General features: G+C 39.6%; 3 protein-coding genes across 5 annotated transcripts; all 3 read left to right on the top strand.

The window, feature by feature from the left end:
* The first annotated feature begins 1901 nt into the window (after positions 1-1901).
* LOC111248161 (uncharacterized) lies at positions 1902-5262 on the top strand. 3 transcript variants are annotated; one of them, XM_022800010.2, is made up of 6 exons: positions 1969-2116; positions 2597-2716; positions 3469-3625; positions 3907-3993; positions 4399-4518; positions 4888-5262. In XM_022800010.2, the coding sequence occupies exons 3-6, from the start codon at positions 3493-3495 to the stop codon at positions 5088-5090; spliced, it is 543 nt and encodes a 180-aa protein (XP_022655745.1). In that variant the 5' UTR covers positions 1969-2116; positions 2597-2716; positions 3469-3492; the 3' UTR covers positions 5091-5262. The 3 variants fall into 3 exon arrangements, with proteins under 3 accessions (XP_022655744.1, XP_022655743.1, XP_022655745.1); XM_022800009.2 differs by lacking the exon at positions 2597-2716 and having other exon boundaries at positions 1902-2060; XM_022800008.2 differs by lacking the exon at positions 2597-2716 and having other exon boundaries at positions 1957-2116.
* A 2931-nt stretch (positions 5263-8193) lies between these two features.
* park (E3 ubiquitin-protein ligase parkin) lies at positions 8194-25985 on the top strand. Its single transcript, XM_022796834.2, has 8 exons — positions 8194-8645; positions 20865-21048; positions 22157-22322; positions 22544-22690; positions 23255-23461; positions 24592-24742; positions 24911-25151; positions 25440-25985. The coding sequence occupies exons 1-8, from the start codon at positions 8373-8375 to the stop codon at positions 25541-25543; spliced, it is 1473 nt and encodes a 490-aa protein (XP_022652569.1). The 5' UTR covers positions 8194-8372; the 3' UTR covers positions 25544-25985.
* On the top strand, positions 9876-18745 carry Cpsf6 (cleavage and polyadenylation specificity factor subunit 6). The gene is made up of 4 exons (XM_022796833.2): positions 9876-10639; positions 12264-12511; positions 12732-14206; positions 14452-18745. Exons 1-4 carry the CDS (start codon positions 10372-10374, stop codon positions 14684-14686), a joined length of 2226 nt encoding a protein of 741 aa, XP_022652568.1. The 5' UTR covers positions 9876-10371; the 3' UTR covers positions 14687-18745.
* Positions 25986-27963: the final 1978 nt, after the last annotated feature.

Raw genomic sequence — 27963 nt, forward strand, 5'->3', positions numbered from 1 at the left:
TGCATCTTCCAGTATTCTGTATATGAATGTAAGCTTGAAGAGATGAAATAAGCAAATTTTGCATCAACAATTGCATTTTATGGACGGTCAATTTAATCCCGTTGCCCGAAATGCCCTCTAATACAGCCGCGATTAGAAAAAGCAGCAGGAGAAATATATTCCGGCAGGAAGCAGAGACAAGCAACAACATTACAATTCATCAACTGTTTCTGAAGTTTCGCTGCTCTTCTACGGCCGCATTTGAGCGCCTTCAGTGGCCAGACCAAATGACCCACGATGTTTCTTTATGCCATTAGGGATCCTTAGCAGATGACACTCCGTTTCGAGCTTTCCTGACGATGCTACTGGTGCTTACTTACCGTTAGCGATCCATTTCTACAACTACTGTCTGAGGGCAGTACTATATATCTATATACCCGAAACCCCTGCCAGCTGGGCCTTACTATACAGGTGCAGAATACCCTTGCCCGTTACTGCGCGCCTTCCTCCCGATATCGCCCACCTCAATCTAATTCGTTAGTGTTCTTTGATACTTTGCGCCTGCCCCAAGACTTACCCCCTATAGCATTTTCCTACTTTCCCAAATTCTGTAAAGCCTATTTTAAAGCGATTGCAAAAAATACTGCTAGAATTTCTACAAAGAATAACTCAAGCACAATTGTAGCAAACGGAATTAGCTGATCCAGTATCCGAAACAGTAAAACATCTGGATATCAGCTATAACGAAATCTTTTGTGGAAAATTGCATTTGCCTAAATCGCTATATTTTTGAGTGATTATATGACTCAACTGTGCTAATTTTTTATTAAACCAAAGTTGAAGTCAAAAGATTGACAAAGGATTAACAACTCGGTTGTTAACAAAATGAGCGAAAAATTGAGCCCACGTACAGAAAAATTCATTCAATTAACGTAAAAGTATAAAATGGAGGATTGCTACTATCATAGTTCAGCAAAATTGGCAATTGCATAATAATAACAATGAATTATGATAAATTAGCCCCTGCAATCACTTTACAATTTATTACACCTGTTTTATAATATTATTTGATGTGGTAAAAAGAACACTGCTTTTTTTTAATGTATACACTTATAGCAGAACTAAAGGTTCACGAGCATACAAACGTCAAGTCGAAACTTAGACTGAAGATCAATCGAGAGTCAATGCAAAAAACGTTTTCAATCTATAACATAACCCTTCACAAAACATAAGAAGCCCATCGCAGAAAGCAGCCTGATGGTAGAACACAGTAGCGATGCTGGTTTTTGTTATATCGTTTCGGTTCTAGTCTTTCATTATAGCAGAAAAATACATTTCAGAATTTCTTAAGAAGTATATTTTAAAACCATACACGTTCAAGGACGGAACTCGAATCTGTAGTCTGTGAGATTTGCAACTAGAGGTTCACCTGTCTATCTCACCATATTGGATTTATGACTTGCCATTATTGAAGGCTAAAAGGATTAAATGGCATGTTCAAACAGTTGTTTTATTGTAAGATAGCTTCCGCAACGTGCTCCATATATAACGAGTTAAAATATACGCTAGAGGTTGACTGATTATATTAAGTTTATTGCGAGGTGCTTTGTGCGCAAAACTCGCGAATAATACGGTTGCGGTTTGATTCTACTCGGACATGTGCTAAACAAAAACCAATTAATAACGGCTTTGGTGCCCTTCAAGCACGTTTCAGCTTCCCTTTCAGTGTACACGAATGCATCTTGTTGATCTGTGTCTGTTTATGGCCGACTTCCCACTTAAACAGGGGCTAATCCACTACACTATTATGAGGACTCGGTTTCGCATCAGAACCGTTTCTCACTAGGTGTGGAAGACAAACACGTTACCGCCAGAACATCGCGCGAACAGGGGCAAAATGAATGCATGGCAAACAGGAATGAGCTTTCATTCAGAAAGACATTCGGCCTGCGCATGCGCGATTCGCTGGCCAAGTTGCTCTACTCGCTGCAACTAATCGTATATAATCAAAGCATTTTGTAAACAGCGGAATATGGGTGATAGTGCACTAGCGGCGATGAGCAATCCATCAGCTGACTGCGGTAAGCTGTTCACACTCACACGAGTAGAGTCTATATTGGTCGCTTCCAATTCTTCCGTAAGTAGATTTCGATATTCGTTTATTTTTACATTGAATTGCTCTAAAATCCAAGCATCCTACAATATTTTTATTAATAATGATTTTTACAATATTAATTTACTATTCAAGTTTGATAGACGTAATCACAATTTTATGCATGCGATACGACTGTTAAGTAAACTATCAAAATAAAATGATGTATTTTGCCAATCATTCCCTTTTAAACAACCTAATGTATTGAGTGTTTTATATAGAAGATGGGCCAATACATATTTATTTGAATGTCATGCGAGATGAATAAATAGCATTTATGTATCTTTAGACCGTCTAAAAGTAGCGACTTGCTTGGAGACAGTTGCTACGCAATTTAAACTTTAAGGCCTATGTCTTTTATCACGTTCAATATGTATTTGATCTGTAGAAATTAAACGTACTAGAAGCTAATGTTCGCGGAGTTACAACTAATTGTTGACTTACTCGTTTGTTTCTGGTGCGTAGAACAAGAAAGGAAAATACGTTAGATTGAGATTTTGTCGTTCTTCCTGGCGTCCTAGCAGGATGTGATCTGTCATTTACAGGCCAGTTGAAAAATAGGACAATTCTATGGCATCATCATAGGTAAAACCTGGCTTTTGCACGGATAAAAACGTTGTGTATTTTTTGTCCTCTGTTTGTTATATGCGCTCTGTTTGAAGTTCTACTAAGTCCGTAGAATTTCCTTACGAAAGTATTTCTCTTGATGTAACGTCACCATCTACTTTATAATAATATAAAAGCTTTGCAAGTAAAAAAAAAAAAAGAAAAAAGTACATAGAGTCCTTATGAAGCTTATCATGATGTTCAGTACGATTTGAGAAAGGGAATGAATATGATTGGATAGACGCATTGTTTTCCGACATGGCCTTTGTAATGTTACCTTGTCATTATCGTCATGTTCAATACAATACGTAGCTATTTCCGTCGTGTATCAACGCATAATTTACGCTCAATTACACAAGTGTAACTTCATAATCAGATAGACCTAATTTTGGGCTCCTACATTCATAAGACGTTATCTCCTTGTACTTTAGATTCGCCTAAGGTAATAATTTGAATTGACAAATACAAGGTAAAAGATTTTATAGTCAGTAATAAAGGCCTACAAGAGCGATGAAAATTTCATGTGATGAAGCTTTTTGCACCTCAGCTTCATCTCTATTCCGCTGTAGAAGATATTCGTTATCAGTCAGTTTGGTGCGTCACAGAAAGACGTAATTACGTTGTCCTATTTAAAAATATGAACCTTATGCACTCTTTAGTTCTGTGTCGATTGAATTCCTAAGACTTAAAAATATGTACTTGAAGTGTTCATTCTCTGTTATATGGTACAGTGATTTCAGACGCACAATTTCCACATGTTTCTACTGCTGGGTAACCTCCTCGTAACTTCGATGGCACTTATGGCAGGCGCCTCAATTGGGTCACATACGAGCCGAAAAGATCTTAAAGTTATTTTTGAGACTGGATTCCTCGACCAACAATGCAGGGGTACGTTAGGCATGCAAGGTTAAACAAACAGTTTCAGATTTTAAATTTCTTAACTGGAATAATATATATAGCAGAGTAAATGAAATATACATATATCTCCCATGTACTTAATATAATATGAAATTTTGCCAAGCCACGCTGCCTGCTGACAAAAATTATAGAGTATCTTAACTCATTAGCCGCATCGAACAATTTGGTCAGATTATTATTTATATCTCTATCTGGGTGATTAGTATACATGTTGGACTAGCTAATTTATTTTATCTTCGTTTTTTTTCTAGCCACACATTGGCTGGGGAAGCTGAATATGACACAATGCAGTTACTGCGACTCCAGTATTGTTCTACAGGATTGTACTTTCCCAAACGGTATGTTATCTTAGATTCAAGACTTATAATTTTTTTTTTGTTATTTGTTTCAATCTCCATGAAACTCTGCGTTTCATGACCAGTTTAACTAAAGTTCTTGCTGTTGTTTAGGTAAATTGTTGAAACGGATACCGTCATTTTGTTTGACCAACATGCAAGATATTTCAAACGAACAAAAAACATCATGATAATCCTGTTTAACGTGGATCATTCCGAAAAAATAAGCATCTCTATATCGTAGATGGCTATCATTGAAGCCCAACAATTTTATTGAACAAGTTTATAGTTGTTTATAGTTTATATAATTTATAATTGTGTAATGGTACACACTATGGTTAGCAGAAAGAGCTGCATGGATCAACTTCTTAAATCAATGTCTATTGTTTCCTATGTCTATGTTTGTAGAAACTACGAAACTTACCACGAATCAGTATGAAATAGTATGCACCATCAATGGCGACTCGGCACACGTAGACGATATGAAGCTCTACTGCTCTGAGCTGCGCAATGGGACAAACTGTAAAGGTTAGTGGACCGCGCTAAGACATGCAGGGGTTTACGGAATGAAGTATTCTTATTGCTGGTTTTGAAGAAGCGCAGCTGTCGAAACCGATAAATAAGTTGGCGTATTGAGGCAATACTGAGCAAGCAATTAAGTTAAATTACTTTAATTAATAACCAATCCAATGATTTTATCTAAATTATTTTAATAGTTTTTGCAGTATTCATTATGCGCATAGAAAAATGTTAATCTGAATTAGTTCATCTCGATGACCTATACATAATGACTGTTAGTTTTTGTAGAAAGTGGTACAGAAATTAAGATAATACACTTAAAATTCTCTGATGAAAAATATTGTTTCTTTGCTTTGTTTTTTTCTGCTTATCATTCAGCTACGTGCAACCTAACCCATCGTTCCGCGAATATGAACAGGACTACACCTACTTTGTTATCGTCACTGGGTAATTCCGTACCGGGCGTTGCTGGTGGTATAATGGCACTTACGTTACTGGGGTGCATTATCTACATAACATGGCGGATACGTCGGAAGAACCAGGAGCTGGCTGCTAGATTTGCAGTGTTACAACAAATATAACGTTATTCGATGCGCTAAAAAAATTCGTCGTCTAACCTGCGGCTCCATCGCGTCACTCCAATCGGCGTTTCAAATAAATACCAGCAGCAAGACAATGCCAGTAAAAATACTCACATCCAGAAAGAGCTTATGGTTATGGCTATTGGTCAAACAAATAAAATTGTCTTTTTAATCTATTTGTTATTAGCCTATGGTAGTACGTGGTTATTTTCCACCCATCAGCGCAGGTTCCAAAGTGCTCTACTCCATTTAAAATATAAGCATATTTCTTGAGTCTAGGAGAAAAGGCTTTCTTGTTTCTTCTTTCTTGGTAGCCCGCAAAATTACAGCACCTTATTCCTATTAATTCGTATCATACTTTGCCAGTTTCAACATCTTTGTTTTATGTTTGCACATACTTGTATTTTAATCGATTTGAGACTTTTGAAAATAACAGCTAAACTATATATGTATAGTTTATATGTATGCATATATGTATATATGTATATAGTTTAACGGTGTAAATATTAACATGATTTTGACATCGAAGTAGTCATCCGGTGTATATTATGAATATTAAGTAAGAGGTATCGTGGTAGACAGCAGCGCATATAGTTGAGAGATTAACGGCACCGATTGCACGACATGGGATATAAATGGGCATTAACATGTATCTTGTCTAGAAAAAGAGGTTTACTTTGTGTGACAAAATACCAAAATAAACCACTAAAGATATCCATACAATTTTACCTATCAGCTATTCTTCTACAATGACACACTGTTTCCAGATTAGTGTTTAAATACTAAAGCAAATAAATCATCCTGTTGAAGATTTTTGGTCATGGGTACCTTTAATTGAATTATTAAATTAACTGATAATTGTTGTAGGCATTTTTTTCGCACATCAGCGCTCTAGCTGGATCAACTGACCTTTTGCACTCTGTTACAATAATCACATTCTATTTCAACTTAGATAAAAATATCGACTGAAGTAATCTGGAAATGGAACGATATTAAAGCCAGTGAACTAACGTACATATTCTTTGCTTGCGTTAAATGAAAAGCAGCCAGTACGACATTTTCACACATAGATGTCATAGAAAGCACGTCAGTGTACTACGTGCGTAGCAAATTAGCAAACACGTGTTGAATATGATACAAATGTGATAAACTGCAGCGACCTAATTTTTGTGATTTTCAAACATAGAGATAAATGTGCTACTGTTTCTAGATATCTTAAAGCTCTTCATGCTAATTCTGTATGCTGGTGCTTATAAAAACAAGAAACAAAAATCAAATTGCTTACTTTTTCCCAGTTACCCCGGAATAAGTGGTTTCTTTAAAGGAATGGCTTATCTATATTGAACGCGTCATATCTTTCGTGATGTCTGTGAAAAATAGGTGCTTAAACAAACTCATCTGATTGATTTCTTTACATATAATTGACTACTTTTCACCATTAGGATAGTCGCAATAAATCTGTTTCGCAGTCAAACCTATTTCAGCTTCAGTGTTGAGCACATTTAGATGTGAATTCTTATAGCTTAAATGAAACAGAAAGATTTGCGAGTAAATTCTTACTAAATTGTTTTTATCTTTATCTGATTGGGATTTTTTACAAAAAAAGCTATTAAACATATTGAGCTACATTCGCTTAGTTAACGAAATTTGATAAACATTTAGATGATGTCTTTGGCTATCTGCAACCACAAGTTGACTAAATGTTATGAGAGGCTAGTAAAGGAATAATAACAGACAAAAAAAAAGTCATCAAGCTTTCGTTTCCTACACGGGGCAAGAAGACTCGCAAAGCAACTACTCGCGACTACTGTAATCATTCCAAAGATGTAAAATTGGAGATCTAAAACCATAGAAGAGGTGCCTACACCTCAAGACTCCAAATGAAAGAGCAAGCTGCTGTGGTCAAAGACGCTTTTAAGTAAAACAGAGCATAAACATGCGCTCCAATATGTAATTCCTTTTAGTGCATTTTTGTGAGGTTTTCGCGAGAACACTGGAGATTGCAAAAAAACCAATTGCTTCATTACAAGACTTACGACCTGAGTTTAGGACAGATGGAAGCACGTGCTACGCCGCACTCAAGGGACAATTTGAGCAACCACTAGCGGCTCAGACCTGCCTAGAACGTACAGTTACAACAAACGGGGCACAGATCAGTCAGTGTGCTCTTTAGAAAAGGTTATGGAAGGGGAACGGCATCGAACAAATGAAAGGGCGACTTTGGTTACAGTGCCGAGTTGATAGAAACACTGGCATCTTGAACTGCAGAAAAGTGTCGTACAACAAGTTTGTTTAGACCACCTCTTCGGCGTCATATCCTATGACTGATCGAAATGCAGTAATTAATCCAGGAATGATCGATGGATATGTCATTCAGCAGATGTTTTCACTTCATTGCAATTGTAAAAATGATCTTGAATGTTATAAACATTGAGTTAAACTAACCCTGAAAAGAATAAAATGAGTTTACCTGGAAAGGATATCATACTTATTGAACGCCGATCTATATTGTCAATTTGATGAGTCGCATTTCTCAAAACGTTGAATTTGATGAATTTGATGAAGTTGATGACAGCAGTACCTGGGGTAAAAAGATATTATGGGTAAAATTGCATACAGATTATTCTCAACGTTTTTTTAACAACTCCCTTAAAACCGTGTCGTATTTCGGATAAGAACAATTTTAGCGTAAATGACGCTGGCTAGAATCGCCAAAATTGATGAAAAAAGAAGCATCTGGGTTACAGCTTTAACTATAGTATGCAATAAACAATCCGGAGCACAGTGCACGGACGTACCCTCCCTTTCTCTCTTTACCTAAATGGTATGCGCCTGCCTTAGTACAAGCCAGAAAAAAGCAAGCATCTCTATAAAGATTACAAACATTTGACGCGTCTCTCGTTCAAGCACTTTGGAAGTCACAAAGCATTGATCCTTCTTAGCCGATAAATACAAGACAGCGTTTCGGATTCATAGATCTACATCATATATTTCCAAATGTTTCATCATGTTAGTCACTGATTGATACTCGAGAGTCTGTCTTGGTAGATTCAATTTTTGGCGCCATCGACGATCAGCTGTTGGCCACTGTTTACCTATAGGAAAACCAGAACACATGTAAGGGCAGTTCAATACAGAATCTCCCATTATGCGATATAAGTCCTTTGTTTGCACAGTCTCTTGTTCTAGTCTCGGTGAATGTTGTTACTAAGCGCTTTTTTTTAGAAACTCTTTATTATTCAGGAGAAGGCGCTCTGCGACACACGACGGCTATTCAACTATATGGCAAATAGCTGGGTGCAGTGGTTACTTGAACTCTTGGTAAAATTTATCGACCTGATTACGTTCGGTAAAATGCTTCGCGGGACACCTGCTGAGCCGGAGTTAACGATCAATGTGAAGTTTAGTAGGGATCTAACGATACCGGTAAAGATTACGCCGGAAATGACAGTGCAGAAAATTAAGCAGCACCTTAGTAGCGATCTAAACATACCCCCAGAGGAGCTTCGAATCATCTTCGCCGGCAAAGAACTTCTAGACCAAACGGTCTTACAGGTTGGTGTAAAATACATAAAAAAAAACTAGATAGTATAACTATTGACCGGGTTATTATAGACATAATATAGCCACGTAAACGCGCGCATATCATTATCACTAGATAAACCATCGGAGTGAAACTATCATGTCTTCGAATGGTTACTCAGTATTGCCTCGCTGCCTCATAGTACTGATATCAGCGCCATCATCAGGGAAAATCAAATCGCACATTTGAGTAAAGGTTAAAGTGTAACAGACAAACATGAGATCATCAATAAACAAGTTTTCCTTTAACTAACAGTATAAAAAAAATAAATATTTTCCATCATTTTAAACTTACGTCGAGCTTTATTTTAGAAAAGCAACATCATACCACTGTGACTATTTTTTTTATTTACGCGGTAATTTATGGAGCGCGCGCGCGCTCTCTGTTCTATTGTGCGTCACCCCCATTTTGTATACATCAAACACTAATCGTCGCATATGTCGTCGTCGTCATCGTCATTTGCGTCATCGTGATTTTTAAAGACGGCGTAAAAACCGAAACAAATCAGCATAGCAGCGTGAAAATATATTTCCAATTTTAGCGGCCTTTTTTTAATTTTCCCGCGGCCACTTTTTTACTCTACCGCAAGACCACAAGAGAACGTTCTTCTTCGTCATCTTTTTTTCTGCCTATTTTTCTGCGATCTTCGCACTGTATCTACTGATCGCCTCAAGCAGCGTTCCTTGCGTTCGGAATAGAAGTTAAAGCAATTTTTCGTGCTCACACCGCCGCAGCGGGGAACGGCGGCTCCAGTACGGCCAGCTTAGCTCAGTGGGCTGCATCGATATGCGAGTCTGCCATGCGCTGTCGGCTAGAAGCACCGTTGCTGCAGCAAGGGTTTCTGATCATTGGGCGCCTGTCTAGCACGAGGCCCATTGGCAGCTCTCGGTCAGCCGCTATGTCTGCTCTGGCCGCCGTTCCTAACACAGCATTCACCCTTTCAATCGACACACAACAGCCGCTGGAGCAGAGGATTAGCGTTGCTCAGTGGCAGAGCGCGGCTCAATTATTGCCTGTTCGAGGCCTGGCGGCCGCCATAGCACCGGCGGGCTGGATGCGACTATGCTGTCTGCTAACTGTTGGCTGCGCCTGGCGCTGCTGTCGCCGCCGCCGTCGCCGCCGTTACTTGAGGCTAACTGGCTGCCTGGTTGGTTGGTAGTGAGCGAGTGAGTGAGCAGAGCGTTTAATGGTGCTGCTGCGTTGCGTAGTGTGTGGGTTGTGATGCGGTGCGTGCTGTTGTGCTAACGACGGTGAGGTGTGCTCAAGGCAGGCGGCTCGAGTCACTGTGAGCCTTTCGTTTTTGGGCCACTGGCTTTCGCAACAACCTCTTATACTACTAGTACTTCGACTGCTACTACAAATAGTGCTGCAATTGTTGTTGGCAGCTTTTAGCGTTGCTAATTCGGGTAGAGGTCATTTGCTGTGGTTGTCTCCCGTGTTTGCGTCTGGTTACTGGAGACGAGAGCATAGTAGTTCGTATCGTGTACTTCGCGTCACCACACGACCCGATTCGGCTCCGCTCTCGTGCCGTTACTGTGTTCTTCGGCTGCTTATAGTTTGTGCCAGTTCTGCTGCTGTCGCGCTACACGTTCGTCCGTTCATTTGGCCACTGTACTTCGTTGCTACTACTGCTACTACTGCTGCTGCTGCTGCTGCTGCTGCTGCTGCTGTTGTTCGGCGGCTCGGTGATGTTGTAAGATGGCCGACGGCGACATCGACCTATACGCCGACGCCGAACTCGACAACGAGTTCGGCGGGGGCGCGTACGATGAAGGCCTTGATAATGTTGATCTTTACGATGATGTGATCGCCCCAAGCGGTTCCTCGTCAAAGGCCGACAAGGACTCGGCGGTTGCGGGCATCACCGGCAAGGACAAGAAAAATGGCCTACTCGATACACCGCCCGGAGGACCTCTGCTTGCCGCCGGCCCGGACGGGCGCGCTAAACGCGTCGCTATGTACATTGGTGAGTATTACATTCTGAGTATTTGTGCGAAATCTGAGGGAACTGCTGGTCCTTCTGCAGTCCGGCGGTATCATATCTTTGCGAACTAGCAGTTAGTGCATGTATACGCGGCCTTTACACTACATATACATAGATAGTACTATATATATATATATATATATATATATATATATATATATAGAAAAGAGACAGTGTCCTATAAAGAATATATTATTACCAATTGTTTCATCATTTCGTGTATGTTATATACTGATCCACATACCTAATAGTAATACCCAGGCGCTTCAGTATTTACCAGTTAGTCACGCGAGGGTTAATTTCGTGGTGGACCTTCAGGCTATTTCATCGTATTTCAGCTTTGAATGCAGTGTTATAACGTACGAAATATATATTACACTCCGGGCAAAAAAGTGACCTGTACAAGAGAGCTTTAAACCGTTGCGTTCCCACGCTGGGTCGAAAGGGCGAGAGAAGGAGAGAGGGGGGGGGGGGATTGCTGAATATGATGGGCAATCAGTATTAACTCATGGTGCGTTGCATCAAATCAAACGTACCTCAGTGAGGCTTACTAATTAGTTTTACTGACGAAACCATTTGTTTATGCATTAGGCCATACGCGTATTACATATAGCAGAAGTGTCACTTTTTAACAACGTTAGCATATCTGTTGTACGTTTTGAGTGGACATTTTTGTGCGGCCATGTTTATGTTTCATTTTCCTATAGGCATCGTTCCATTCAATTGGAAGAATTGTCTTCGGTCGATTATATTATAAGCTAGAAAATTATCACTGAGTGCCAAGCGAATATTATTCAGATGATTGCTTAATCATCAGGAATAATATACTGTTTCTCACATCAAATGTAAACGCATAGTCAGTTTCTTCGCTGCATTATACGATTCTAGGATATGATATATGATGATAATTATCTGTACTAACAGTAATAGATAAATATCACACTTGCATTTACGCTAGAGATTTTTAGTCGTAAAATAATGTAGTTTTGCTTATGGCAACAATGGTTAGCTACCCAGACAAAGGCAATATAGGGTATGGTTTACAGACTCGAAAAGGAAAAAGAAACAGAAAGCTGTGCTCCTGATGTAATCACATATTATCAATTAATTAGTAAGTAGCGAATGTTACTTTTAGCACATGGAGCCTGAGGCTAGTTCTTTATTATAGTAATAGAATAATTTAGTTATAAATGTGTGGATGCAACGGTGTTAAGCGACAGCATTATATGAAATATGTACTAATATCCATTACCTGGATCCTTGCGCTACTTCGGTTTCACCAGAGCTTTAGCGGTTGGTCACATATTTAATATTTATCGCCTCACGCAGCTAGCATTAAGCGAATGAAATATCAGCCTCCTCCTATCTCTATAACTAGACAACATTTGACTACGGCTGTGTGAAATTTCTATCAGGAAGATTACAGTATGACAGACTGAAGTTAGGCAGCAAAAGAAAGAAATCTGTTGCAACAAAGTAAAACGCGGCAAACTAGTCGTGGAGTAAATATCGCAGGAAACATCTAGTGCATACGTGTATATCAGTAACAATAGCAAAGCGTTTTCCGTTGGCAAGAAAAGCCGCGTTAACAAATCTCGATCTGCAGGTAACCTGACCTGGTGGACAACAGATCAAGATATAACTGATGCAATCCAAAAGGTGGGTGTTCAAGACATGATCGATGTGAAGTTCTTCGAGAATCGCTCAAACGGACAGAGCAAAGGATTCTGCGTAGTTACCCTTGGATCGGAAGCGTCGTTCAAAACACTATTAGAGCTCCTCCCTAAAGAAGAGTTGCATGGACACAATCCTATCGTTACACCCTGTACGAGACAAAGCCTGAACCAATTTGAGGTGGGTTATTTATGTAGTTAGTACGCGTCAATTTATTACAGATGCATTTTCTTGTACATAACCATAACAACGTTGTTTGCTGTATTGAATACGCACTGAGCACTGATTGCTCAGTCTGTTTGGCATTGCGTTTGATGGTATAAGATAAAGGACGATATTAATTGGAAAAAAGGCGTTGACAATAGGTTTTTACTAATTCTGGTTTCGATATCTTCTACAGGCTGCATGCCGTAAACCTGGCGATCCACCGTCTCGCGACGGATCAGCTGGTGGCATGGATCATGATGGTCCACGTGTAGGTGATCGTGGGGAACGCCGAGGAGGTTTCCGTGAAGAGAACAACCGCTTCGGCGATAACAATGGTGGGGCTGGGGACAGGTTCAATAACCGCGACAACGGCGGTGGTTTTCGAGATAGCGGAAGCTTTCGCGATAGTGGCGGCTTTAGGGATGGAGGTAGTTTCCGTGAGGGTGGTGGTTTCCGGGATGGGGGCGATTTTCGTGAGGGTCGCGGCGGGTTCCGGGGCGGTCGAGGCGGTTTCCGTGACGGTGGCCGAGGTGGCTTCCGAGGCGCAGGGGATAGCTATAGAGAGGGTGGTTTTCGAGAGAATGACAGTTTTAGAGATGATCGTCGTGACGGTGCCGGAGGAGGTTTTAGAGAAGGGGGTGGATTTCGAGATGGAGGTGGTTTCCGGGATGGGGGCGGCTTCCGAGATGGAGGATTCCGTGACAGCGGCGGTTTCCGGGGCCGGGGTCGTGGACGTGGGGACCGGGGGGGCCGAGGAGGTGGTCGGTTTGTTGATAGCGTAACAAGCCACTGGAACGATACTGCTGGACCCCCGACGATGGGATTCCAGCAACAGACCAACAATGGGCCAGCACCTAATACCAGAGGCCCACCACCGCCTACCTTCCAAGGTCCTCCCCCCGGTGCCCCGCCCATAATGCCCCCACCACCAAGTAATCTTCCTCCACCGCCGGGTGCGCCCCCCGCTGGACCGTACAGCCTTCCACCACCTGGCACTCTGCCGCCGACGATGCCACCACCAATTGGCGCACCGCCTCCAGGTATGCCGCCCATAGGGGCACCGCCCGTTCCTGGCCGGCCTCCACCGCCTTTGCCCGGAGTGCCGGGTGCACATCTCAATCCGGCGTTCTTCCCCGGACCGCCACCGCCATTCGGGACAGAATTCCCGCCTGGCGAACTGGCTCCTCCGCCAGCCATAAGTGATCAAGAATTCGAAGACACGATGGCCCGTCATCGTGCGATCAGCTCATCAGCAATTTCGCGTGCGGTAAGTGAAGCGGCTGCCGGCAACTTTGCTGCAGCTGTCGAAAGCCTAGTGACGGCGATCTCAATGATCAAATCCTCGAAAGTGGCAAACGACGAACGCTGTAAGATTATCATCGCCAGCCTACAAGACACATTACACGGCATTGAGTCGAAGAGCTATGGGTCGTCTTCCTCATCTCGCGGCGAAAAACGCGGTCGGTCTCGTTCGCCGTCGAGGGGGGATTCCCGAGCTGAACGGGAGCGAATGGAACGTCGCGAACGGGAACGAAGGGAAGTCCGAGATTCTCGGGATTCTGGGAGACGCCGAGAACGCTCGCGGTCACGCGAGAGGGATTACGATAGGGAGTACCGCGACAGTGGAAGACAACCTGAGACCAGAGAGCGCGAACGCGACAGGTCCAGGTCAGTGTATGCACTATGGTACTCTAACTTCGATCTTCAAACTTCAAGTCTAATGTTTAAATCAGAATCCACAAGGTGTTGATCCCGTACATATTTATAATAGTTGGGCTCATCGGTCATCAGGTGACCACGAAATTTTCAAGCAAAGCAAAATGTATTACTAACTGAATAATTTTTATTTCTCTTGTGCTTGTTTTTCGGTTTGTTTGTTTTACGCGGTATTTGTTCTACTCTATATTAAATAGGGAACGCGATCGTTATCACGATGACCGGTACTCGTCATCAGGATCCCACCGCGAGAGGGATTACCGGGAGAGGGACCCCGACCGTGAGGAGCAGCGTTACCGAGAAGAACGCGAAAGGGAGAGGGATAGGGAACGGGATTCACGGGGGGGTGGTAGGGAAGAACGTTCAAGGGACGACAGAGAGGATAGGTACCGCGAAAAAGAGCGAAGTAGCCGACATGATGATCGGCGATAAACAAAACCGAAGAAATCGACTTAAACAACTTTAACAACAGCAGTAACACAACAGAAACAGCCAACTCCAGCAGCAGCGGCAGCACCCACATCAGCTACAAAGTTCAACGCCAGCCGGAGTTTTAACCCCTACATCCGCGACAACGACGACGCCGACAGCTACGACATCATCAACTACTACAGTAAGAGTATCTGCAGCAGAAGCTACGACAAAAAAGAAAACGATTTCAGCGTTTACATCAACATTGCAGCAGCAGCAGCAACAACAACAACCACAAGATCGACGACAACTGCATCTTGATTGAGTTCAGCTGATATATTATCATCAATATTCAGAAAAAGGAAACAACTTAAAATAAGGGAAAAACGAACGGTAATAGATTTTGATTGGTTCGCAAAAAACATGTTGTGGGGTAAATCGCTGCCGCCTTCAACCGATGGATGATCAGGTAATTTTGATGGTTTTGCATTACAACGATGACGGTATTCGTGATCAGAGCAGCAGGAGTTTCTGCAGACGACTCTCCATTCGCATGTGGGAGACATATCTTGAAGTGGAGTCTCACCTGACGTACAGAGGAAATTTCCGCGGGTAAAGCTGACCAGCGACTTCAGCATCTGCTTGAGGAAGGATGGCAAATCCTACAGAATTATCTACACTTCAGCAGTAAACAAGGATAAAAAGAACGCTACTGTTGTCGACTGGAAGATTCCGACGTACGATCCTACATACCACAAACACGACATACACCGACTTAACGAATACAAACACGCATATATAAGTATATATATATATATATATATTTAAATATATAGACATACATACACATGAATACATTCAAGAACGCCTAACGCGAAGCGTCTCACATTTGATGTTTATTGCTATTATTAATAACACAAACTATAACTTTACAGATACGAATACTTATGAATAAGAAAGATCAATAACAACAAGCATCATCACCAATGCTAAATATTTCTTGAAATTCAAGTATTAGCGTGCTTGAAGCAACGCCAAAACAAAGCAAAACCATATGGAAAGGCTAAAGGCGAACGGAAACGAGGAATAAAGGCAAAATCTATATTATCGTCCACTGGTGAAATTGTGTTGTTATATGTCAAGCAGGTTATGCCGAAGCGCCTACAGCTTCAGCATGATCGCCAGGCGATTGTTGACGACCTACTGGCGTGGCTGTTTTTGAATAGGCAACGTCAAACTCATCGTCTTGTGTTTATCTACTGCTACTACAGAGTGTTCTCAACGACCACTACCATTAATACGCATTCTACGAGCAGAGAATATTTTTATTGTTATCTACAATTAACGAGTAATTTGGCTGACCTACTAACTATTGTGCCAACCCAAGAAGATCTACGCGCCAAGTCCTTCACACCAACGCAGTTCTTCTCTTCTAGGATGAAAACTAACCTGTGGGACGTTACTTCTATATGCTGTACTATGTTGTGTTTTTTTATCTGATTGAAATTCTGCAAACGTCTGTTTCATAACTGACCAACAATAAGCACACGTAGCTTTGGGAGAAATGCTAGTATAAGGACAGACTATCTTTTTTCTTTCGTTGCGACGTTTTTAGTAATTCGGCTTTGGTTTAATTTTTCATTATTTTGATATGCATGTGTTGAATCGACTGTATGATAGAAAAGTGTACACGCGCAAAATTTGAAAAGTTAATTACGTATATTTGGAACATTGTTCTTGCTAATTCGTCGAGGTAGCAGTCATGGCGAAGCGAATAACCATTTGAATATTTATAGGCACATATTACAGAAGTTGTGTACGAAAGGATGTAGGAAAGTTTAGCTTGCGAGTGTAGCCATCCTACAGTCGTCTGTTTCATTTTGAAAACAGAGCAAGTAAAAATGAAAAGCAAGTGAAAAAAACTTAAATGAGATCTAAGTGTATTCTAAATGATACCTCGCATGACGATTACTTAACGCAAAATTTGTTAAGAAAGCGGTATCATTGTCAACAGGGTAGCAGAGGTCTAGAAGCCTCGGAATGAATTATGAGTCAGAGAGCACAACAATGTAAGTATCATAAAACAGCACCAATATCCTATGTAGGGTGTGACATAGCAGTTGGCATTGCTAACTCGACAAGCGTGTGTTACTGTGGTGCCTTTAGTCAGGCAAAAACCGAGGACAATGCCGCTTGTATCTGGAATCTGTAAAGAAGCGGCTGTACTTCAGATGACATCATAAGCATGATATGTACATATTTTGTGCTTCATAAGTTAGTTTAATTTGTCTATTTATACCCCACAGACATTTCCTAGATAGATAGTAGCCAATTTATCTTGTAAATTACGTAGTTAGTATGAGCTACAGCAGGAATGGTAGCTCGAAGATAAAAAAGCTCAACATCATATTATGTCTATGTAGTAGAATACAATATTAACAACAAAGTCTTCAGTTACAATCTGTTACTTTGAAGCGATCAAACACATAGCATTCCTGGTCAGTTGATAATTAGAATACTGTACTCCGCGTTGAAAATACGTAGACAAACAGTATTTGAATTATCGCCGACTATCAATTCCTATGAAGTACCTCAACTGTAAAATAGGTATAAGCTAATAATTTATGTAGATTATTATTCATATTATGTATGACTATATATAAGTGTTTGTACGTTGCCGGCTAAAAACTGAGATTTTCACACGGACCGGGAAAAAATTTTGCTCATTATGGCCATGAAGTTGCCTTATCTTTGTTGAAAAATGAGCTATTGTGAACATCACGCCATTTTGTAATGGCAAGTTTTGAGTAGATTGGAAAAATAAGTTGGATATCCGATTCTCTCAGTTTTCAGCCGACCACGCTTAGGATTCGCATTTCTTTGTTTAGGATTTCGCCTTCATATTTCTTTGTTTACTTTTTTGATGCTTTTGGATATTTATTGCAGCGAGAAATTATGAATAGCCAGTACTTAAGATGTGGGAAACGATCACAGATCTCTGGTTGTTGAGCACTATTTGCTGGCACCTTTTAGGCGAAGTCCCTTGGAGTAATTTCTACACGAAGTTGTATGTCGTTAGGCCGCGCATCATTTGTTATACGTGCCGTATTCGACACGTAATAACATATATTGACTGTATTCTTTGTTTTTCATCATTTTATTGTGCCAAGCAAATTTGTTCTAGCCAAATTGTATACATATATACCCTTGGAGATAATTGGGTATTCATTCAGAGACCATAAATGAATAGTCACGGTATCCCAGGTATGCAATGACTTATCTAAATGTACATATGACGACTTCGATGTAACATTTGATTTACCTGCGTGACCTTTACGCAGTTAAACGAGTGTGCCACCGCTCTTAATGAGTAAATGTGACATTGCCAAGATGGCTTATAGGATTGACCTCTGTATTAAAAGAAAGATCAGAAGTTCGGGGGCTAAATAGCCATTCAGCCACAAGTTTCACTTTCGGCCTACTCACTCATTAAGCTCATTAAGTAATCTTGATGGTATCAAATAATAATGATTAAAAAGAAAATCTGCTTTCATTGGCAGTTAATTAGTAGCGACCCTGTATGATGCAACGCGCGGTACGCAAAAGCAAGTGTACATAGTAATTATAACAAATACAGGTGAGCGGGGTTTGCCATTTCTTATACACTGCTGATAAAAAGAAACGTCAACGGCCCGATATTGCTTCTCTCGAAAGTGTATCCGGGATGATCTCAAAATGATATCGCTGTTAATAACAAAGGGTATTGTCGGTTAATGACAGAAGGACAACGGATGTGGTTCTGCTATCTGAATGCTTTCCGGAAAGCCATCAGAGAATATGGGTGAAAAAGTGCGCTAGAGTTGGAGGATACGAATGGAAACTATATAAGGCTTTGATGATTAGTTCTGGTTCACAATATAGCGTGAAATAGCGTGAACACAATATAGTAAAGTCTTTCTGTCAACGACATTCTTTGGTTTCCAAAGAGGCAAAAGCACAAAAAAGGGTCAACACAACAAGACAACTGTATCATCCAATGACGTGCTGTGATATTGCAATAATAAATATTGCCAAGTGTCACTTTGATTTATACCTTTACGTAAAAAGGGTACGAGCTGTCTGATAGGTGCTCTTCCAGCAGAACGTTTTGATGATAAAAGCTAATCAAATTTAGGCAGAAAAATTCCATCACTATGATCGACTGTGGCTTACGAGTAATCAGAATAACTATATTCGAGATCACAGGATGAATTCTCACCGTATAAAGTAGGTATACACCATAGCATATTGTAGCTGATTATAGCAACTATTTATCTTCGGAAATGTTATAGGTACTAATGAGTTTGATGCTTCGAAACTGAAGTTGTAAGTAGCAATAGTCGCAGCTGGAAGCAGGCTTGCTTTTCATCCAAATATTAATGTTATTAATCTATGAAGCTAACTTCATAATTTCAGGATCTGGTGAACAGCTTCCATGACGTCCGGAGTCCACTTAATGTCTTCCATTAGCTGGCTTTTATCAAAATGATCTGGTCAAAAGGGAATCGCCATCTCGTCTCCAATTCGAATCTCGAAATTCATATGTTGAAGTTCCTATGATATGGATTTCGAGCTTGCCTCTAAAATTAATGCAGTTATATTTGACTAAACCCATGTCGAGTTAACTCGTATGGCACTGCTTCGAAGGGTGCGCCTGATGTAGAAGTTGTAGCCAAAAAAGATGTCCAAAAATGTGTTAGAAATCAATTATATTAGGAAGAATTTACCAATTCAAAATTCGCTCACATATGAAGGATGAGCGCATTAAAATCCTAATGCAATTGACTTGTTATTTTTTCGCACTTCACTTCATCAAGCAGATTTCACTGTGGCTACCTTTACAAAACTCCCACATTTAATGATTTACTGTTACTGCTTAATACTTTTGGTGAACCCAAGCTTTTTAATTCTGTTACGCAAATAGGGACACTGTAAATCATTTTAAAAAACTGGATGACCTGATAACGTTTTCTCAATAATGTTTTTATAGATAATTAGATACAAGAATTCATTGCTGAACAAGATTGTGTAGACTACTGAGGTGATAAATCAAGGGTTAAGAATGCAGCCTCAGGGCCATAAGTAGTTACATATAGACTGATATTTTTTATTTTAAACGAAAAATCTATGAAAGTCAAACTAAGGTCAAATAACATAGTATACAATATACGTTGTTTAATTATCACATAGGAACATTTTGTGCAGGCAGCCAAGTGCTTCTAATAGAGTGGGAATCTTACAAGTTGTGGCCATTTTCAGTAAGGTTTAAAAATGAAGGCTATAAGTTTAGCGGTGTCTATAAACTGATTTTCGAGGACGATTTCTTTATGCTGATTCAACAGTGGAAGTGTTGTAAATAGTATGTTTACGATGGGATGGTGACTGACAATGAAGAAATACAAGACAATTTGTGGTAGTTTCTTCCATCTAACGCTGCTTCAGACGTAGGACGTTTAAGAGCATCGCGTATGTTGTATACACAAGAAGTACATAGACTCTTAGCTTCAGGTCAATTGCTGCTGAGTACACCAAAGGCCTTAGGAAATTCCAATGCTTGAGATAATCCCAGGCATATCACTTTACTGGTGTCACGTCTCTTGTCGAAGACCGCGTACAATTGAAGTTCAAAGCGGAGCGCAGGATACTGGACAACTACAACAATTTTGTAAAATAAATAAATTGAAATTATCGTATTGGCGTTGTAAATCATCAATAATTATTTACTCTGAACCAAACAGTTACAAGAGAGACACCAATGTTAGTCCACAACACAAAAACGATCAATAAGAATATTTATTGGAGGTTCTTAAGAAACTAAAACATAACTAGAGTTTCGGTGGTAAAATCTCTGTGATTTTCATCAAGGTATAAAGATGAACTGAGACGTGTGAATTTTGATATTTTTTTGAATGCAAACTACATTATGTGCATTGAGACTGCAATGATTTTTAGGTAAGTTGACACCTTTGTAAAAATTCACGTGAAAAACCACCCCTACTACGGTGTTGGAGTATATGTTGTATCACAATTCGTACTGCGTAGTGCCCTAATGGATTTTTCACTTAACTCACTTATTACTGTTCAAGCGACTTTACCAAGGTAAATTTAAAGCGCTGGTGGGCTGCTAATTGTACATAATATATTCCCGTGATAATTTCAGGAGTTCGACGTGGGTGATCAAACGGTTGTCCATGCTGTCAAGCATCATAAATCACCAACAGCGAGTCGACAGACTTCCATAAGCATTCCTGAATTTAGTGCCGAAACGACCTGTCCCCTGTCCAACTCTATTATAAAGTTGCAGCTTACGGACAAGGATCGGAAGAGTCTGGGCACTACTGTTGGTAAATACTGGGTATCTGTAATTTCACAACCTTATGGGCGACTAGACCAAGTTCGACGGTTCTGACAATTATCTTTTATTCAATTCTTTTTCTTTATAAATACATATAAAAATATAATATTTTGCACTCGTATTTTGAAACCTGAAGTTCAGAGAAAATTGCGATAAAAGTTTTTAAGAGAAGTCTAATTTTTACTTGAAGGAACGCCTGCAGGTTACGCTTTTAATTTAGGATTCACATCGATGTAATATGTTTTCTTAGTTTTTTTCTTTCTTGTTTTAAAATAGATATCACAATCTATATGTTTTTATTTATTATGTTATTTCAAAAAAGAAAGCCAAATAATTACACACATGTACAGCTTTCAAAACATTAAAATTTGGTGTCTCGTAGGGTTGCGAAATGCTGCAGTCTTTTTTTAAAAGGCTACCTGAGAACAACAAAAAATAGATTTTGAGATTGTCGTATCTATCTTTCATTTTACCTTCCTCCAAAGAAACGGTCCCGTATTAATAGAGCTCAACTGATTGTTTGCAAGTGAATCGCCACACTAGTTGTGTGTTAAGACCGACCATTAATTTAGAAAGATTTTCTTAGCAAGCGCAGCTGTAGCTTAGGAACTTTTTTCTTTTTGGGGTCATCCGTTTTATTTCATTTGACTTGCAAAAACGGGCCTGCAACCAAACGATGGCTACGTGTATTCAAATACGCTGTTTTACGTATACAATAGCCCCACGTCACAGAATTACTCCGCACTCACAAATCGTAGATTGAAAAACTAAGTTTACTGATTTTTTAAACCCGAGCCCTGGAGTCCGAGCCTCATTGTTCCAGAATAATAGTTTTAAGTTGAGACTAACAGTGAAAAAACTGTTATCAGGCAAAATGTCTTAGTAAATTATGAGTAGCCGCACCTTGCACGATTTGGCTTATTAATTTAAGCCTTGTGATGCAGCACATTAATTTTAAAGAAAAGATGATCTTATAAACAAAGCAAGATCTCCTACTGAATTAGATAATTCAGGATATATCAAGTACGTATCGAACGCCTTGACTGAGGCCTTCTAGTTTGCAACATGTCTAATTTGGTCTTCCTCATACTATATAGATGTTCAACGCATCCACTTCTTCGTCTATTGTATGCAACCATGCGCTCAGTTGTGTCCGGGGAAGTTACGAGTCCGGTGTGCCACGTGTCAACAGGGAACACTCCTGCTTCTACAAGACCCATCATGCTGGGACGATGTCCTGGTTAAAGGACGAATCAATGGCACGTAAGTAGAATTAGCTTTGTTTACTTTGCGAACAATAACCCAAGTACAGTCTACATCAGGATGACTGGTGGTTGTTCATACTACCGTGAATTAAATGAAACAAATAATGTCTGCGTAGATTTAAGTGGAGTACACTGTCGTAAAAGAACCATGCATATGGAAAAAAAAAGCACGAGTTCAATGTGGGTTTGTTTGTTTTTGGAATTGGATTCATAAAACAGCTGCCAAAACGAGGGGTGCTCAGGACGAGAAGCGGAGTTCTTTTTTAAATGTTCTGCTCACACACCGAACCCAGAAACCGCGGCACCGTTAGAACACGTAAAGAATAATTTCCAAGAGGTTCCTTGTATTGCGTGTCAGGATGTCAGGTGGGTTTCTGATTTTTATCTGTTTAGAACATTCAGGTGTATGAGTTTTTCATAAAATCTGGTCTATATCGGGCAGATAGCCAATTTAAACTGTATCTGACTTATTCTCCGTCGATTAGTAGTAGAGTAACACGAACAATTGCTAATTATTTGTTTCACCGTAACTAAACAAACGAGAGTGTTAAGCAATTAACGTTAAGTATGACATTGAATAAGTTTTTCCTCTATAATCGATAGGTTAGTGAGAACGCGCTAATTGTAGGAACACGTAGCGGGCACACCTAGGTTCAAATCTGGGCGTGGACGCAGTCGTATATGCTCGGACTCAGTGATATAATGTCTCACGGCAGTTCCGAACGAAAAACTCGAAACATTTAGCCAGGTCTTAAGATCTTAAGTCAAGTAAACGCGTGTTTAGCCTGTTTTTGAATTTCGTTCGCTGCGTTCAGTTCATGAAGTTTATTAATGTTAATACGTATGATACCTGAAAACTTCATTCTACTCCTTCTTTTGTCGCTCTTTTGGTGCTCTCCTAACGTTTAGCCTTTCAACTTTTTTTTATAGTCAAATTGTCGTGGTATTTCCGTGTGAGTCATCACATGTCATATGTGTTGAATGCTTTGTAAACTATTGTACGTCACGTCTTAACGAACGTAAATTCGTTCAGACTGAGGAACTGGGATATACCATTGCCTGTCCAGTAAATTGCCGCAATTCATTCATAAAAGATCCGCACCACTTCCGTATTCTCGGTGCCCAACAATATGACAGGTAAGTTTGTGTTTTGAACTGAAAAACAAGAGTTTATAGTACTGTACTACTGTGTAGTGATCTAATAACCGCACACAGTAGAACCTTTTTGTGTTTCAACACACATTTTTTTGGCTAATCTCTTTGAGTTAAGTCATTTTAGACTGCCTTGTATGTAAGTAAAATAAGAGGGCTTCCTATAGTATATTTTTTAGTACTTTTTAATTTAAATGTGTCAAGACGCTCCATCACTTCTTCATACTTATATAGCGGTCAGTTTATGGGTACGCAAATTCACTTTGTACGAACATCCTTTCCTAATAATATAACAGTGCATATCTTACACTGAGAGAAAAAATACTGATCATTTTTTTAGTTCTTTTTTAGCTGGCTTTAAAGTTACATATCTTATGTAGTGTGAATCACGTTGCATTGCTGTCACTTGAAAGCTGAGGCTTGAGAGCAGTAGATATGCTAAATTTGTTGGAATGCCTTTTTATCAGACTTTAGCTTAAGTTAAGCACTTTGAAAATTCGTGAAATTTTTGCGAAAATTTGTTTTACTACACAATGTTCTCACAATAAAAAAGGAAATGCACCTAGGCCGATAAAATTCTATGCTGTGCTTGTCAAGACGCGTTATCGATAGAAACGGCTCAAAGATGGTCTTGTCGCTTTCTCTCTAAAAATATCAGTGTAAAATACGCTCCTCGAAATAGTCAACCAATTACAAAATAAATTGCCGCAATTATTGCGAGTGTTAAGCAAGACCATCACGTGAGTAGCCAAAATAGTGTAGTCTACCACCACTAAACAGCTTTTATTTAAACAACAATTTAAAAAAGTTAGCTACAAAAAGGTCAGTGTTTGAATTGATTATAGGTAATGCAAAATTGATCACATACGATAACAATGCGCAAATAAAAAAGTGTTCCACAATCTGTGGTGAAATCCGGACTAATGCGAAAGCCTGTTTTGAGGTACCAGAAAGGCCGAAATATATGCGGTGTAAAAGAAAAACCTATTGTTGCCTGTCATTGCTCGCTCATGGTTTGCCCACTCACGTTTACAGATTGGTCGCTTGCATAATTTACTGAACAAATTTGAAGCGTGTATTCAAAGAGTATTTTCCAATTGTTGGGTACTTTTTAGGTACCAACGGTTTGCGACGGAAGACTTCATTTTGAAGGCAGGTGGAATATTCTGTCCTTGGCCTGGATGCGGTGCTGGCATTCTTCTTGACGAAACAATGTCGCGTTGCAACAAAATCACTTGCTCTCGTATCGAAGGACAAGGCTGTGGAGTAGGTGTATTCTTCAACAAAACTTTCGACCAAAATACGCACACTCTAATTTATCTGCTTTGTAGATATTCGTTAAGCAAACACGTAATTAAGATCATTATCTAATGAAAATCTTTGCTCAAACTTTTCTGATCTAGCTAAAGCTGCTATAAGTTTTATGTTCTTTAGTTTGTGTTCTGCCGAGACTGTCTTCAAGGAGCCCATATAGGGCCATGTCAGGAAGAAGATTTAGCGGAAAAGGATTTAACATTAGCAATACAACGCGAGGCTGGTCCCGGTGGCAGTGAAAGTATATTTCGGGTAGATGAGGAAAGGGCAAACCGTTCGCGTTGGGACAAATCATCTCGCTTAACAATTAAGGGCACTACGAAGCCATGTCCAAAGTGCAGGACTCCCACGGAACGGTCCGGTAAGGACAACGTGTTTTGGTTTCATTTAAGTAATGGCTCATATATATGTATATGTATATGATACTCATATATAGATATGAAACTCAGGTGCTGACATTTTTTAAGTTTTTAAGTTGATCATTATCAACATTAATCTTTATCTAACCATCATCTTGAGCTCTCAGACAGCACATTCTGGCAATAGTCATGCCAGAACCTACTTCTGGAAACGCCTTCTCATTTTCCCACACGTTTCTTGTTAACTAAATTCGTCCGATTTAACAGCGATCATTTTTCCTATACTGCAGGAGGCTGTATGCATATGCAGTGTGGTCGATGCGATTTGGAGTGGTGTTGGATCTGTCAGACCGAATGGACCCGAGATTGCCAGGGAGCGCACTGGTTTGGTTGAGTGCTTAAATGACACTAAACCTATTACATTTTTTGGAGATTGGGCCGTCTATTAAAGAATATTGGTACTCCAAAAAAAATTTGATATTTTGGCGACTTTCATTTTATTGGATTCAGGGTACCAATAACCTCTTCAAGTGAAAGAGTCTTAAGCAGTGTCTATTCTATAAACAGAGGTTGTAAAACATGCAAAAGTCAGTATTGTCCCAGCATAGCTTGTTTTACGCATTCAATGATGTTGTTAGTAATTATGAGAGCAAAAGAATAAAACGGAAGTACAAACCTGTAGTATAGAATACTCTCATATTATGGATAATGTGAAGAATTGAACGAAAGTCCTTTTTTTTATTACTTATGCTATCTTTAATTACTATGTTAACTCATTGAATTAATTTTAGGCATATAATAATAATCTTTTACTTGTAATAAAGTGTTGCGCACAATACCCGACCTCTTCTTTCACGCACGTATAGTTAAATTTATTCGAGAAAGTTTAAACATCAAAACAAACGAGTTCACTGTCCAAATGTTAAGATAGTCAATTTATTAGTATCATTATTACTATTATGTATTAATGTATTGGTATAATCATCACTTGTTGCATATTTATTTACTATTGTCATTTATTAGGTTTTGGCTGGTTATTATAACTGCCAGGTATGCATGTTGAATGTAAATATGTTAAAGGCAAAGAGCCGTAGAAATGCTGCACTGTGATCTTTAGTAAGGTGGATAAAAACTGTGACGTCAGACAATTTTCAACTCATTATTTAGCTAGCGGGTGCGCCTGACGGTTACTGTGAAAAATAAGTAACCAAATGCAGGGGATCACCGCTTAGTAACGGTCAGCAGGCCACACAGACATTCTTCATATATTTAAGCGATATGTCATTTACCGCGGTATGTCGTTCGTTCATTGCCATATGGTAGCAGTGCCAAACAAAACTTCTCTCCATCTCGTAGAATCACTCCATTGACAGCGTGGTGCAATATATGGTGCAATATGGTGCAAAGAGATATATTCGCTGTCAGTTAAGTAGTTGGACGTAATTTGACAGCTTGCAGATGTACACGCTTAGATTGAATTAACTACTTGATACCGCTATGGTTGCTCTGTGGTCGTGAATAACGCAGAGATCTAACGCAGCTTCGGATAGACTACTAAAGAACAAGAAACTATCGTTGTCACTATCTGTTTTAGGTTAAAAACTTATCGCTACCTGGTATAAATAAAGCTTAATCCTCATTTAAATACATAATAAATAGCTCAATTAGTTTCATTATTCATCTGGCTTCTCTGTTCGGAAGCAAGCATCGCGCAAGACGCTTATGCTAGTCGTGTTCTCTTTGAACAGCTTTATTTAATTTTATGTATGTTATGTATTTCTTATACATAAATGTAGGCGGTACATGAATATACATGCATCAGATTACGTCTTTACATAGCAAGATGGAATCGTACTCATTAATAGATGAAATAGGATTGGAACGAGCTAAGAAGAAAGCTCCATGTATTTCTCTTTTTCCTACGACGTTTTCATAGCATCAAATAGATCTTGCTCACTACTTAGTTATTTTATACTTTGGTTTTAATATATATATGTGTAATTATCCGTTTAGTTTCTTGCGGGCGGTTATGTCCACTTACTGAGGTGTTTGGCAGAGACGAAACTTAATCATCCAATTTTACAGTATGGACAGAAAAAAAACGAAAGCAATTCTGATAAAGTAAAATATATTTGAGAAAATTATAATAGGTCAGCTTTGTATGGCGGAGGAAGGAAGTACACAAGGAGATAGAAGAATCAGGAACACCTATATTTAAGTGCGTTATATATATAAATATAGAAACAAGTTGAGCTAGATTAGGTACGATGACTAACTGACCTAGCGTCTGCTATCGTAACATCGCTAAAACCAATGAAATAGTTACCTCACAACGCAGCTCTTACTTGAGATGATGATACAGTCACCAGTTAGATGCGTATATGTACGATCACCAGAGCAATGATTTGCGTGCAAGGAAGGACCGAAATTTCGATCCTAAAATGATTAAATGATAGTTGTAATGCAACTTAATTAAAATCTAAGAGTTTACCACTACCTAAAAACAATGAGTATGTAGTGAATAGGTAGTTTTCATCGGAATTTTGTTGGGCGAGAGCCCAACATGCACAATAAATGCAAACGATTTTATGAAGGACTGTTCCATAGGATTTTGTGAATTCTGTTGTAAGCATCAAGCAAGCATGGGCTTGTTTTTAGTCGATCTTGTAACCGTCGGAGAGCTAGCAAAAAATTTGTAGGCGCTGTTCCATCAGGTATAACAGCTACATATGCCCGTCAGTATATCATGCTAAATGATCGAAAAATTATGTTCGCAGAGGAACTTCTAGATGGGTAATTTAATTTGTTTGCCAC

Source organism: Varroa destructor, unplaced genomic scaffold, assembly GCF_002443255.2.
Source record: "Varroa destructor unplaced genomic scaffold, Vdes_3.0 BEIS01000003.1, whole genome shotgun sequence".
Taxonomy (NCBI): domain Eukaryota; kingdom Metazoa; phylum Arthropoda; class Arachnida; order Mesostigmata; family Varroidae; genus Varroa; species Varroa destructor.

Excerpts from the sequence above, each read along its gene's own strand:
- LOC111248161 (XM_022800009.2), top strand. The coding sequence starts at position 3,493 with ATGTTTCTACTGCTGGGTAACCTCCTCGTAACTTCGATGGCACTTATG. Across the intron at positions 3,994-4,398 it reads GGATTGTACTTTCCCAAACG|AAACTACGAAACTTACCACG; the intron begins GTATGTTATCTT and ends CTATGTTTGTAG. Across the intron at positions 4,519-4,887 it reads CAATGGGACAAACTGTAAAG|CTACGTGCAACCTAACCCAT; the intron begins GTTAGTGGACCG and ends CTTATCATTCAG.
- park (XM_022796834.2), top strand. The coding sequence starts at position 8,373 with ATGGCAAATAGCTGGGTGCAGTGGTTACTTGAACTCTTGGTAAAATTT. Across the intron at positions 22,691-23,254 it reads ATTGCGTGTCAGGATGTCAG|TCAAATTGTCGTGGTATTTC; the intron begins GTGGGTTTCTGA and ends TTTTTTTTATAG. Across the intron at positions 23,462-24,591 it reads GGTGCCCAACAATATGACAG|GTACCAACGGTTTGCGACGG; the intron begins GTAAGTTTGTGT and ends GGTACTTTTTAG.
- Cpsf6 (XM_022796833.2), top strand. The coding sequence starts at position 10,372 with ATGGCCGACGGCGACATCGACCTATACGCCGACGCCGAACTCGACAAC. Across the intron at positions 10,640-12,263 it reads ACGCGTCGCTATGTACATTG|GTAACCTGACCTGGTGGACA; the intron begins GTGAGTATTACA and ends CTCGATCTGCAG. Across the intron at positions 14,207-14,451 it reads CGCGAACGCGACAGGTCCAG|GGAACGCGATCGTTATCACG; the intron begins GTCAGTGTATGC and ends TATATTAAATAG.